The 14,347-nt window shown below is 32.8% G+C and overlaps 1 protein-coding gene across 1 annotated transcript in view; it reads right to left on the bottom strand.

The window, feature by feature from the left end:
* Nucleotides 1–14,347, bottom strand: part of Rit2 (Ras like without CAAX 2) — a 325,091-nt gene that overhangs the window by 197,847 nt on the left and 112,897 nt on the right. The window contains exon 3 of the mRNA XM_076836867.1: nt 4,826–4,899. Within this exon, the coding sequence (XP_076692982.1) occupies nt 4,826–4,899 (74 nt within the window). The remainder of the gene's footprint in view (nt 1–4,825; nt 4,900–14,347) is intronic.

Here is a 14,347-nt window from a genome sequence, read left to right as displayed (position 1 = left end):
AATATGGTTATAATTAAATTTAAATTCATATACATATTTTCTTAGAGTTTCATTTAAGAATATTTACAACTTCTATTTTAAACTTAGCTATATTAGAAGTCTGAGATAATCCCTTAACAAAATTTGCATACTTCCTCTATAATCTTCATCCTAATTTGCTGCAAATTTTAATTACCATGTCCACACTGCCCCAAACCACACAAGCATTTTGAATTCACACACTGTATTTTATTTTATCTTGCATTTTCTTGATCTATGGCAGTCCTTGGTACACACAAGGGATTTCATAAGAGAAAAGAAAAAAGAAAGAGCTTGAGTGGAAATGTGGATGGCTTCTAGTCACAGTTGGATCTAGAGCTTGCTGTACTGCAGTAAGAAAGCCACTTAACACTCTATGAGACTTAATTTTCCATTTATAAAATGAGTAATATAATATTTCAGGAGATTGGTCAAGGATCAAGAGTAAACTATGGAGAAGAAATTTTTAGCTCACAGCAATAATACTTTCTAAAAATTAAAGCTTTCCAGAGAATGTCTACTTTCAGCAGTAGAATTCCTGAACAATGGAAGTAGTCAAAGGTAGGCTTACTGAACATTTGGATGGAGAATTAAGCACTGAAAGAGATAACTGAAAGACCTGGGTGAATGGCAGAGTAAAACTTCTTTCCAAATTGAGTTTTGGTGATGCCCAACCTTTCTTCCATGGAATTATGTGGCACTGCAAGTCCATATGTATAGCATGGGGTACTGCATGGCACACTCCCCCTAAATATGGTGCCTTAAGAAAATTATACAACATAAAGGTATTTCTGACTTTCTCTTGTCCCCTGTTTTAAAGACCCTCATAAGACAGATATCCAGCCCTATATTAAGTGATAAGGATTGTGGCAAAGAGAAGCCAAAAAGAATTTGAAGAACTGGCCTAGCTCAATTGAGCCCAGTTTGTTTCTTAGGTTACATATACTTTTAATCTAATGGTGCTTACCATAGATGTCCATTCCATATCAAACTTAGGCATAAAAATATCATTTTTCCTTTTTAAAATTAATTAGTTTATTTTAATTTGGTTTATATGACAGCAGGATGCATTTTGAATGATTGTACACAATTGCAGCACAACTTTACATTTCTATGGTTGTACACGACATAGTATGACACCATATGTGAAGTCATAGGGTAATAATGTCCATCTCATTACAACACTGTTCCTGCCCACATGCACCCTCCCTACACACAATGGACTATTACTCAGCATTAAAAAAAATGAAATTATGGTATTTGCAGGTAAATGGATGGAGTTGGAGAATATCATGCTAAGCGAAGTAAGCCAATTCCAAAAGACCAAAGGCTAAATGTTCTCTCTGAGAAGTGGATGCTGATCTATAACAGGATGGGGAGGCATGGGAAAAATGGAGGAACTTTGACTGGATCTTTTAAGTTTCATCATTCTGTGAAGCTCCTATATCATCTAAGATCTTGTTTTAAAATTTTTATTATGCTTTTCTTTTCTTAAGCTTTCTTCTATTTTGCTCTAGGAGACATTAACCTTGCCATAGGTAGCAAGAGATAAAACTTTGTCACCCCTACAAGCATAAACACGAAACTGGTAGATACTTGGCCTCCTTTATTGCCTCTAAGAGGACAGTCACTTCACGTTTTGCATAACAATATATGTATTCTAGATGGTGAGTTTAAAAATAACTTGTCTACCTAATCCTTGTCTTTACTGTAAGGATGCTAAATTTCAATAAATATGAAAATCAACAGTACCTAAAGAAAAAAATGTGTTATCATTTAAAAAAATTTCAATGGTGTTCTCTCCTATCACCTGTAGGGACATAAGTTCTGTTAAATCAACTGTATAGACCACCTCCTCCTGTGTAGGTTTAATAACAGTTTGGAAGCAAGCATATCACCATCTGTTTAGGTTTATGTACTCCTGTTTGACCATAATTGATACTTTGAAAAATATTTAATGGTATACAAATTTAATAGCTTTATCATTTTAATTGTGTTTGCAAGTTTCTCAGTGTTACCAGAGCATATTATCTTAAATTTATCTTTCATCACTTACCAATTTACCACCAGATAGGTGGATAGACTCTCTGAGCCATATTGAACTAAAAAATGCTTTACTAATATACATATTGATCAGTTATTTCCACAACAATGCTATATGACAAACCATTTCAAACTTAGGGTCTTAAAAAAATGAGTGCTTATAATTTCTCTACTTTGCAATCTGTGTGGTGCTGGAGCAAAACTTCCTCAGGCTTGGATAGACTAGGTTTTGCTTCTTTCTTTGTGATAGTGCTAGGTCTGCTCCATATTTTTCTTCATTTTCTGGAAACCAAGAGTTACCTGCAGCATGTACTTTGAAGAGTAGCAAAAACACCTTTACTACCCCTACAGACTTTAGTCCAAAATTAGTGTGTTTTCTCAACTGTCTACATTTCACTGGCTTTAGCAATAACATGGCTGAGCCAATTGTCAACAGGAAAGAGAAATATTCACCATTACCTTAGCACCATGGTTAGGACCGGGTAGGTCTATATAAATATTATAAACCAAATGACTATTTGATAAGTGAAGGATTTCACTTTCTATAAATGTTTAATTCTAGTTGATATTTCCAGTAATTCAGCTGTTCTCTTTCTCAAAGTAGACTTTTCATTGGACAATTTCAGTCATTGGAAAAATGTTTTAAAGTTTAACATTCTTAATTTTTTTAAATTGAGCCCCCAATTTCCCTGAAAAACACATATATTTTGCTTTAGATAAGGCAGGGCATTCAAATAATTGAAATTATTTTTCTATTCTAAATATCCCCCAATGGTTTCAACAATCTTTTCACCTAAGTTCCTTGTCCAAATGTCTCCAGAAACAAATGAGTTTGTTAATATATTGATTTCAGATAGTCTTTGTATAACTCATAAATATATAAATTGACTACTTATTTCTAGCGACTTATACATTATCAATATTCCAATTACTGCAGTTATATTTTAAGTAGTTACATAAAATAGATGAAAAACATAAAATATATTTAAAATTAGTAAGATCTTTAAGGACAAAGAAAAATAATATAATGAAAACATGTGTATTCATGATTTTCAACTCTGAATAACTTTTTATATTTAATTGGAAACTTAATAAAACATAAATCATTGCAGGTATAGTTGGTGTTTATTTTGTATTTCTCTCATTTCCTGTCTTCTTCTCTTTCCCCAAAAGTGATAACCAAAAAAGATAACCACTAGCTTAAACATTTTATAAAAATGCATCATATGCTACGCCACAAAGTAAAATTCTAAATTCATCAAATAATCAGTCTCCTACAGATTACATGCTTTGCAAGATTAGAAATCAATAGAAAATAAAACAACATGTGAAAATATTGTTGATTCTTGTATTGGATAGAATATTCTATTTGGGTTATATGTGTTTTCAAATTTTCCATTTCACGACTCTACAACCTAACACTTATTGACAGAGCTGCGTTAGTACCTTCCATTGGATTTGATTTTAGATTTATAATTTTGCTTTTCACAATCCTCTCCATTGCTATTAATATTATAGATTATAATTTAAAACTATTTCTGATAATTTCTTCACTACGAACTAGAACTTTTACAGTACAATAATGCTGTTTGTATAATATCTCTTTTGTCTGATGTTAATACAGGTATGCCTGCTTTAGGTTTGGCTCTCTTAAACCCACTTTTCATCTTTTTATTTTTCTTTGTTTGTTTTTTGGACTGGGAATCAAACCCAGGGCCAAAAGTAGTTACATAAAATAAGTGACTTAGGACTGGGAATCATACCCAGGGTCTTGTGCTTGCTTGGAAAGTGCTGTCAAACTGAGCTACATCCATTGAGCACTGTTCCATTATTTGATTTGCCACTTTACTTTACCATTGTGATTCTTTTAAACCACATAAAATTAGTCTTTTTCATTCTTTTAATACAATATTGACAATACTTGTCTACTCCAGGAAAGAGAGAACCGTTTCTATTTATTTTGATATCTGACATGTTTATATTTCCATGTACATATTATCAACATATTTCACCTATTTTTTGTTTATTTTCTTCCTTGTATTGCACTGAAATTTTTATCGTGTTCCTCCCTTTTCCTTCAGATCATTTTTAAGTTGCATGGTATGTATTTGCAACTTGATATATAGATTTACATGTTTAATGTGCTTATTTTGAACATTTGAAGTTAAATGAAACATCTACCCTCCTTGTAAATACCATAAGGGTTTTGACATATTGTAATTATTATGTACTTCCTCTTCCTCATGTTCTTATAATTGTTGTAGTGATTTAATTCTTTATTTATGTCACATAAATCATTTCTCTTCCTCTTTGTCCTCCTCTTCTTTCTCCTCCTCTACCCCATCTTCCTCCTCCTCCTGCCTACAGGTTGGCACAGGAACATATTAGGTTATGCTAAATTGCTTACATTACTGAAATGTCTCCTTAGCCTTGGTTCCATACACTGTGGTAACCAACTCTTCCTTTTTTCACAGTGAGGTCTAGAATAGAATTTTATATGTGTATCTAGAAAAAATAATAAACTATTTTATGATTTCATTAATACTTTAATGTACACTTTTATATTTATAAAATTAAGATAATATTAAAATATTTTTGGTGGTAATCAATGATACATCACATTTTCATGCCAAGTCTTTTTGTGTTCAATTTTTTTATTTGTATTACAAATTTGTTTTCCTGTTTGAATAAACTCATCTCACATATATGAGGTTGAAGCCTTCAATTGTCTCAGTGACTAGAGAAGCTGAAGTGTATCACCTACCTGGCCAGCAGTGTCCAAGATGTCCAGATAAGCTGGCTCATTGTCAATCCTAACCTGAGTCTTATAAGCATCTTCTGAAAAACACAAGACAAAGTTTACATTAAAATATGTCCAGTGGAAAAGCCATGAATATTTTTTAGATTTTATAACAAAGAATTTCTAAACAAATTACTAAGTAAGAGAATCAGATACACTATCCAGAAAAAAGTAAGCAGATTGAGAAGAATGTATAGGAAAGAGGGTTTGTAGTTAGAATATAGTTGGGTAGATTTTTTTTCTTCATCAGGAGAATTTCTTGACCTCAGGTAACCTTGATATTCCCTTGAGAACAATCGCTGGGACAAGTCCATCAATTCTTTTCTAACCATGAACCACAAAATCACATCCTAACCTCATAATGGTAAAAGACTAAAAGCTTTTCCTAGGAAATCAGGAGAAAGACACAGTGCTGGAAGTCCCAGCCAGATCTATTAGGCAAGAAAGAAGAAAAAGAAAGGATTCAAGTTGGAAAGGAGTAAAATTATATTTTCACAGATAACATGATCTTACGTGTAGAACATCCTAAAGGTTACGTACACACACCCACAGGCACATACACAATAAGTGAATTTAAGTTGTAGAATAAAAACTAACAACAAAAATTGTGCTTGTGTACATTAACAACGAACAGACTGAAATCAATAAATCAATTCCAAAATCGAATAGATATATACTTAATTGAAGGTGTAAAAGCTTAAACAAAGAATATTACAAAATGTTGCGAAAGAGTAGAAAGATGTTCTATGCTTATGGTTTTCAAGATTTAATATTACTAAAATGTTAATATTACTAAGATGTTAATATTACCCAAAGCAATCTACAGATTTAATTCAATTCCTATAAAAATTCCAATTGCAGAAATTGAAAAAAAATCATACAAAAATCATATGAAACTTAAGACACAGTACAAATAATTTCAAAAAAAGAACAAAAATTAAGTTTTGTATTTCCCAATTTCAAAACTAAATACAAAACTACAGTAGTCAAAACAGTGTGATACTTGCATGAAAACAGACATGCAGACCAATCACAGAATACAGAATCTAGAAATAAACGGTGGGATACATGGTCAACAGATTTTCAATAAGGGTCCCAAGACCAAGATGAGTCAATGAAAAGGATAAATGGATAAAGGGAAACTGGATATCCAAATGCAAGAAAGAGTGAAGCTGGACTCATCTTTTACAACACACAAAAATTAACTCAAAACAGATCAAAGACCTAAACATAATAATAAAACCTGTAAAACTCTTGGAAGAAAAGATAGAAAAATAGAAAGAGCTTTATGATTTTGTGTTTGACAATTTCCTACATACAACACTGAAAGTACCAGGGATAAAATTTGAAAATGGACTAAGGTATTTAATCCAAAATACTTATATAAATGGAATCACAAAATAGGTGTCCATTTTGACTTGGCATAACAAGATCTCATGTTTCCTCAGCATCTGTACCATAATCAGTTGTTCATTCATTTTTATTTCTGAATAATAGTCCAAGAACCATCTGTGGATGACTGCCAAGTTATTGTCATTGTGGGGATATTTACAGGGTTGTCCCCTACTGTCCATCTTGCTGACATCACACTCTGCAATCTAAGGTCTTTCTTTCTTTTCTTTTCCTTTTTTTAAATGTAAGCATCTACAGGTAAATTTTGGATTGTTGTGCTTTCATCTCCATTCATTCCTAATTACTTTCTAATTTCCCTAGTGATTTCTACCTTGACCCACAGGTGTTTGAGAATATAGTCTTTAATTTCCACATATTTGTAAATTTGTCAGATTTTCTTTTCTGTAGTATTTTAATGTCATTCTTTTGAGACTGATAAAAATACTTGGTATGATTTCAGTCTCACTTCCTCCTTACACTTGGAAGGACAAGACATATTTTCTGGATGAAGTGCATTTGAGTTGAAGAGGTAGGCGAGGCAAGGCAGGAAAAGGAAAAGGAAAGCCAGAATATGAAATTGCAAGAAGGGTATGTTAAAGGCACAAGAACTTAAATGATTTCAGTGTTGCTAAATACTAAGGATTTTGGTCAGCTTTTTTGCTGCTGCAACTAACAGACCCACCCAGAACAATCTTAGAGGAGGATAGGCTTATTTAAGGGCTCATGGTTTCGGAGGTTTCAATCCATAGACAGCAGGCTCTATTCCTTGGGGCTTGAGGTGAGGCAGGACATCATGGTGATAGAGTGTGACATAGGGAAACAACTCACAAGACGATCAGGAAGCAGAGAGAGAGGTCTCCACTTGCCAGATACAAATATATACCCCAAAGCCACACCCCCAACTCCCACCCCTTCCAGCCACATCATCCCACTTCAGTTACCACTCAGTGAATCCCTATCAGGGAATTAATTCACTAATTGGGTTAAGACCCTCACAACCCAATCATTTTTCCTCCGAATTATCTTGCATTGTCGCACATATGAGCTTCTGGGGGACACCTCACATCCAAACCACAATACAAGGCTTTAGAGAAGACATGCTGATTAAGAGATAAATTGGACCAACTTGTGAATACGTTAAAAGGAATCATCTTTTGATTGAATCATGTGAGGTCAGACTGCCTGCATTTAAACTCTAGCTCTACCACTGTTAGCCGATTGTCTTTAGAAAAATCACCTTCTCTCTACAGAATGTTGATTTCTCTTTAAAAAGTTATAATAATATTTATATTTAATTCATGAAGTTGTTTAGAGGATTCAATGAGATAAGACCTGGAATTCTTCAAGCAGGGTGCTTGTGAGTAAGGTTTAATAAAGATTAAATATGGCCATTGTTATTAGAAAAATTTGGACTCTATTATAATGCTATTATCAGGAGAGCTTTTTTGAAATGCTCCATATTTGGGGTGTGGTGAGTGGGTTTTAAGGTGGCACCTTGTGGCACAGGAAGAAGATTAAGTAGATACTTAGAAATCCAAATGAGAGACGATACAGACCTTTACTGAGATAGTGGCACCTGAGTTGGAATGAAGTTAATACATTTGCAAGATATTAGAAATAAGAAATTAAAGCACTTAATAATTTATTATATGTGGGAACAATGAAAAAAAGAAAGTATCAGAGAAGCTCTCAGATTTCTAGCATTAGCAGCTGAGCAGATGGTTATGACATTTCCTGAGATAGGGAAGGTAGACAGATGACAACAATTTCAATGCGGGAAATACTGACTGTGCCTTGTCTATGGATCGTAATGGGTGCTCAGCTACCTGGCTCTGAGCCCTGGACAGGACTCTTTAAGTTCTTTCATTACATAGTTGTATGTTCTTGTTCACATCAAACCTACCCTACATACATTTGCATGTTTAAATATGTAAAGTGAATACATATCATATGTCAAGCACAGTTGAACCTTCTTAGCCTCAACTTCAAAAAAATCCTAGGTTTTGGCTGAAGTTTGTATTTTGCTTTACCCACCATTTTTATTATAAGTAAAGAGCAAATGACATCACTGCTAAAAGCTTTTAGAACACCATTGGATTTGGGCACAAAATGATAATTATTCACACTGTTGATTTTGAGCCACCACTGGACAAATGAATTATTTTCAGAATCTTTTGATTTAGAAAGTGGTAATAACCACAGGGGGCATTTTTTTCAATGCATAGTGCTGAGTACCTCCCACAAATCATTCTTTTGCTAGCTGTTAGAGATAGGAAGACTCTCAAACATACACATATTTAGAGAAGAGGGGTCTTGACTTTCAAAGTGCTTATTCAATCATGGTGAGAGACACATGTATAAATAATTTATATACAATGGATTTTTAAGACTACAAAATGTATATGGCAGAGATTCATAGACTCAAAGAAATTCATTCCTTGAACCGTACTTGAGAAGATAGAAATATGGAAAGTGTGACTTGGACAGTGATCTATCTAGTATGTATTTTCAGCAACCTAGCAATTCTAAATCCATTCAATATATGGTCAATCATACACTTTTTCTATTTTCTGTCACACTGATCATCTTCCTATTGAAGGGAAATTCTGTGGAATCACTTTCAAATTTTTTGGAAGATGCATTGGGTTGTTTTTCAATTTCATAGGGAAATAAGAAGAGTTATTCTGGAAAGGGCTCTGTGACCTGAGGATCACAAATGAGTCTTTCAGATTTTAGGTTTGTTTATTTAAACTCAAAGCCCTAAAGAAGAGCCTCCTGAGGCCAGGGGCATGCGGAGTAATCAAGGCTAGAATTCTCTGTGTGGTTATCTGATCCTTGGATAAGCCCAGCATCTGAAACATATATTAAATGAAAGCTTCTCTTGAGATCAGAAAACCCCTTCAAAGAGACTTGATATGAATTGGCTAGAAACGAAAGTCTGTCACTGTATCCAAGGATTTTTTTTTTCTCTCTCTCTTTTAAAAAGTGTCCATAAGAGTATACATCCCAGTATGGGGAATCTAGGTCACCTGCCTGGCCCTCATAGAAACTAATCCCTTTCATTTCCTTTCCACAAACAATCTTTCTTTCAGTTTCCATTCATCCACACCCTTTGAGGCCACCCATGCAGAAATGTACTGTCAGAAATACTCTGTTGAATGCATATAAACACTTTCCTGAATTTCAATCATCTGCCCATAGACCCAACCCTGAAGTGAGCTCATTTATCTTTCCTCACAAAGAGGCCAAATGTACACAAAGCTTTATCAGGCAGAAACGGTAGCAGCTGCCTGCTGTATTCTTTGCAAAGAAAAACACAATGGGACAGCATTCCTGGAGGCATCCACCACCTCAAAATTCATCTCAAAATACTAATGTTTAATTTGAGACCACTGATTCTCTTAGAATATGTCTTACTCACTTTCTTTCTCCAGTAGAATTTTATAAAAAGAAAATATTAAATACCTGTATTAAATCTTTGAATATACCATTAAAAAGTCTGTTGCTATTGGCCAACCACTTAATGTTATTTGTAAGATTGAGACAATACCACATACGTGTGAATACATAGGATTTCTATAAGATTCAACAAATGTTACACATATGATATTTCTTTTGAAAAAATAAAGCACAGTTCACACTCAAAGTATGTTATGTTTGACTTTTAGTATTGCAACAAACAAATTAGGGAAAATATATAAAAGTAAATCACTTAGGCTACTTGTATTTACCTATGTATAAGTATTTTCCCTAACCAATAAGTCATAGAGGACTTGACAGGATATGTATGCAATAATCATAAAATATATGCATTTTTGATTAATTTAAAACATATAAGGTGTTCTGAGTAACTCTCCACCAAAGTAATTTATTTAATTTCTTTCCCAAACAATCATGTGCATTTACATTATTTTAAAACATTTTACTTTTCAATGTGAAATTGGGGATAGTTTAAACCCATAAGACACATATAACCTAAAAAAAAAACACCAGAAAGTTATTATAGTTATTATAGAATTTTCAGCAGAGGACTTTTAAAAATCTTAAGATAAATGAATGCTTCTAATATGATTTATTCCATAATCTGAAATACCTACTTGATATTTCAGTGAAGCTATTTTCTATAACTCTGAGCTAGTATATATGTCTAAGCTATTAATGGTTGACCCAATTTTTTCAAAGACAATAAATAATACAAAGACTCAAATAATGTATTTATAAGACGTTTCTCAGAAGATCACTTAAACAAATCATCTCTATTGTACATACAAATGGGTGTTTCTGCCTATGCATAGAGCAGAAGTATCTGGCAACATAGAGTACTGGACATTTTCTCTTGAATAAAAAAGTTAAATTATGGCTGACTTAGCACTGACACAAATCTAATGCATTTATCAACATATGTAACAGAATTCAAAACACATCTGAGTGTGTAATAGGAGCTGCACACTCTGATGGCAGAGTCTGCCAGGCTGAAAAGGTCATCATTGGTTTCTACCACATTTAGTTTACAAATTGGGGAAATGAATAAAAACAAACAGGCAATTGCACCAAGTTTTAATGAGTGCTATATCAGATGCACTCAGAAATGTGCTTAAGAGATAACAATGGACACTCAGGAACTGATGCTGAGCTAGGTGAGTCCTAAGGTATAAGGTAGAAAACAGTTTGGAAGAGAAAGACTGTGATGTCTAGGAAGAGAGAATGTTGTGTAAGTGCTGATGTAACTCCCACAACACCCCAAACTTAACTCTCAGTGAAATATTCTAAGAGTATACATGCTTGTTGGCTGTGAAAATGTTTTTTAAAAAGTTGGCTGAATTGAGCTTTGTATCATGACTCAGAACAAGAACATGATTCTGTACCATAACAATAAATGCTAAAGACAAATATACATGAGAACATCAGCCCAGGAAATTCACAGAAATTATGGCTTTGAGCTTTGATTTTTTTCCTATGCTGTAACATTGAGAGCATAGTCCAGTTTATTTAGGTCTATGAGGAATAGGGTCTCTCTAATACCTGAGGAACACTGTAATTCAATCTTTTATCTAGACATGTGAACAGGCATAATGGGAAATTTGTTACCAGTAGTCTTCAGGAGATGGAGATGCCCCATGTCATTGCTTAGGTAAATCTGATGACAAAGTGGCCAGTCACACACATTTTGGAGGGTCTGCCTTGCAGATGATCCATTTAATAACATGTTTGACACAATGTCTGTGTTCCTGGTCTTTTCTTCAGGAGGCCTTGTCGTGAACATTAAATTCAATGAGTGGGGTGCAAGTTAGAGCATGTCCTTTGGAACTGCAGAACGTCACAAGAAAATTTGGCTGTACAGAGCTCATCATTAAAACATGACATTCCAAGCAATGACTTCTTGAATCAAGGAAAAACATGTGGGAAAGATGATCTTTGCAGTTCTTGTCTTCTAGAGTTCTACCAGATATAATGGAATTCAATACAGACTATGTCTTCACATAAATCAAAATAGTAGGGAAATTGTGAGTTAAAGAGTACTGATACTTTACCCTCACCTGATGCATACTCAACAATTGCAAAATACTGTGGAGTAAAATATGAGAAACTCTAGTGGCAGACCACTGACTTATAAAAGTTTGCTTTTTCTGGAAAGATAGCAATAGATGTAATTTTCTCTGTTCTTCCTGGTATATGCAACTTAAAACCATGGATTTTATATATAAAACAAATATAAGAAGACTCTGAAATGTGGAGAGGAGAAAAACTATCTGGAAACTTCAAGACCTGAAGAACAACATGATGGTGAACTCCCTGAATTTTCTTTCTGTCTCATATATTTCAAATTTGAAGTTGAAGAATCTAGCAACCTGAAAACATCAATGAATTGAATAAAAACAAAGAAATAGTGGAAGAAGTAAAGGACAGAAGAAAAGAGGGTGAGGAGAAGGAGGAGGAGGAGGAACAAAGAAAAAAAGATCCAACAAAATAAAATACCATTTGACTCCACAACACAGGAAACATTTAGGTTATAACCAATTCACAGTTGTTCATAAAATGAAATAATAAGGTGTAAATTGAGCAAAACACATGCAATACTTATGTGCTGAAATGCAATATTAATAAAAGAAATCACATTATAGTTAAATAAATACTATTTTCATACCATTTTTATGTGTTCCAGGATTCAATATATTAATGCTGATGATTATCTCTAAATTTTTGTAATGAATTAACAGAAGCCTTTCAAAAATCACAGCATTAATTTGGGTAGAGTAAGTAGACTTATAAAAATTTTGTGAAATGGGAAATGAAATAGAATAACTAATGCAATTTTTAAAAAGAAAAAATGAATAAAATAAAAGGGATAAATTTACCTGATTTCAGAAGTTATTTATAACAATAGAATAAATACAATATAATAGTAACAGAAACATAGACACATAAATTAATGAAACCAAACAGATAATGTAGATATAAACTATACAAATATGGTGGATTAAATTTTGACAATGTCACAAAGGCAATCGAATGGAAGAAAAAAATTTTCAATCAGTTGTAAAGAAAAATCAAGCATCCATTAGGGCGGGGAGGACCCTTGAGCTAAGTCCAACATCTTCTACACAAATAACCTATAATGGATCTCAAATTTCAATAAAAATTTAAAACTAATACTTTTAGAAAAATCATAGAAGGAAGACAAAGTTTTTATAAGCATAGTCTATGAAAAATTAAAAACTGAGTCTTAGCAAAATTTAAAATAAATTGTTGTTTTATGAATGTTTTCATTAAGAGAATGAAAAAATAATTAGAGTAGGAAAATAAAGCACTCTTAAAACTTTGCAGCAACAACAAATAGTCTGATTAGAAAATAAGCAAAAAAGGACATTTAAATCTACACACGGATGATAAATGACCCCATGAAAACTTGTTCAACATTATTAGCTTTAAATAAGTGCAACTTAAAAAACACAATGAGATAACATTATATTCCCACAGAATGCTAAAATAAAAAATATTGATAACACCTAATTTTATGCATACTGTGATTGTGGCTTTCACATATTCAGTGAGGCAAAAAACTGGTTAATGGGGAAAATATCACTATTCATGAAAACTCTTGTTTAAGTATGTTAAAAATTTAAGAAAGTATAGAAATTTAGACTAAATACATGAAATTCACTCATTTAAGAAAATATAGGAAAATTAGATTAAATACACGAACTTGACAAATTTTTGGAAACAAAGTCAAATGGAAAATCTATTTCATTTCTATATGCAAGCAAAGAGATAGGAAATTAAATTAACTAACAGTAATAGTCACCATAACATCAAAAACACCAAATACCAAAGAACAAATCTTACAAAAGTTTTGCAAGACTTCTATTTAGGAACTGCAAGCTGATATGAGAAAAACTAAAGATCACTTTAATGAAGTCATAAATATGTCATATTTATGAATTAGAAAATTTCACACTGCAATAATGTGCATTTGCCCCTAATTTATCTATAAATTCATAGAAACAGACTTACGGGTGGGGGCAGATATTCACCCACTGATTTTAAATGTATATAGAAATGAAAAGAGTGAAAATAACAAGAACAAACTTTATAATTTATTAAGAGTTATTCTCAATCAACCTTAATTAAGACACTGTGATATTGGCATATGGATAGACAAACAGAATGTAAATCCGCACACTAATGAATATTTTTTGTACATGATAATGTGGGCATTTGGAGAGAAATTATATATTTTCAATAAGGAGATCTGTCAATTGTACATAAATATTGAAAATAATGGAATCTGCTTCCTCACAGGATGCACACATGCAAAAAATAAATTGTAGTTGGATTGCAAATATAAATAAGCAAAGCAAAACAACAAAGTCTCTTGAAGATACTGTAGGAGGACATCTATCTTACTTTAGTGGTAAGACTTCTTACCAACAAATATAAATAATCTACAGAGTAAGATATTGACAAATCAAAATTTATTCTTTAAAATTGGACTATATGGAAATCAAACAATTGGTTCATCAAAGACTTTATTGACTGTATGAAAATGCAAGTCATATCGTAGGATAAAGTATGTATAACAAGAGGCTCATATTT

Source organism: Callospermophilus lateralis, chromosome 17 (genome assembly GCF_048772815.1).
Source record: "Callospermophilus lateralis isolate mCalLat2 chromosome 17, mCalLat2.hap1, whole genome shotgun sequence".
Taxonomy (NCBI): Eukaryota; Metazoa; Chordata; class Mammalia; order Rodentia; family Sciuridae; genus Callospermophilus; species Callospermophilus lateralis.
The sequence above is the reverse complement of the archived record's forward strand: the minus strand, read 5'-3'. Positions and strand labels throughout refer to the sequence as shown.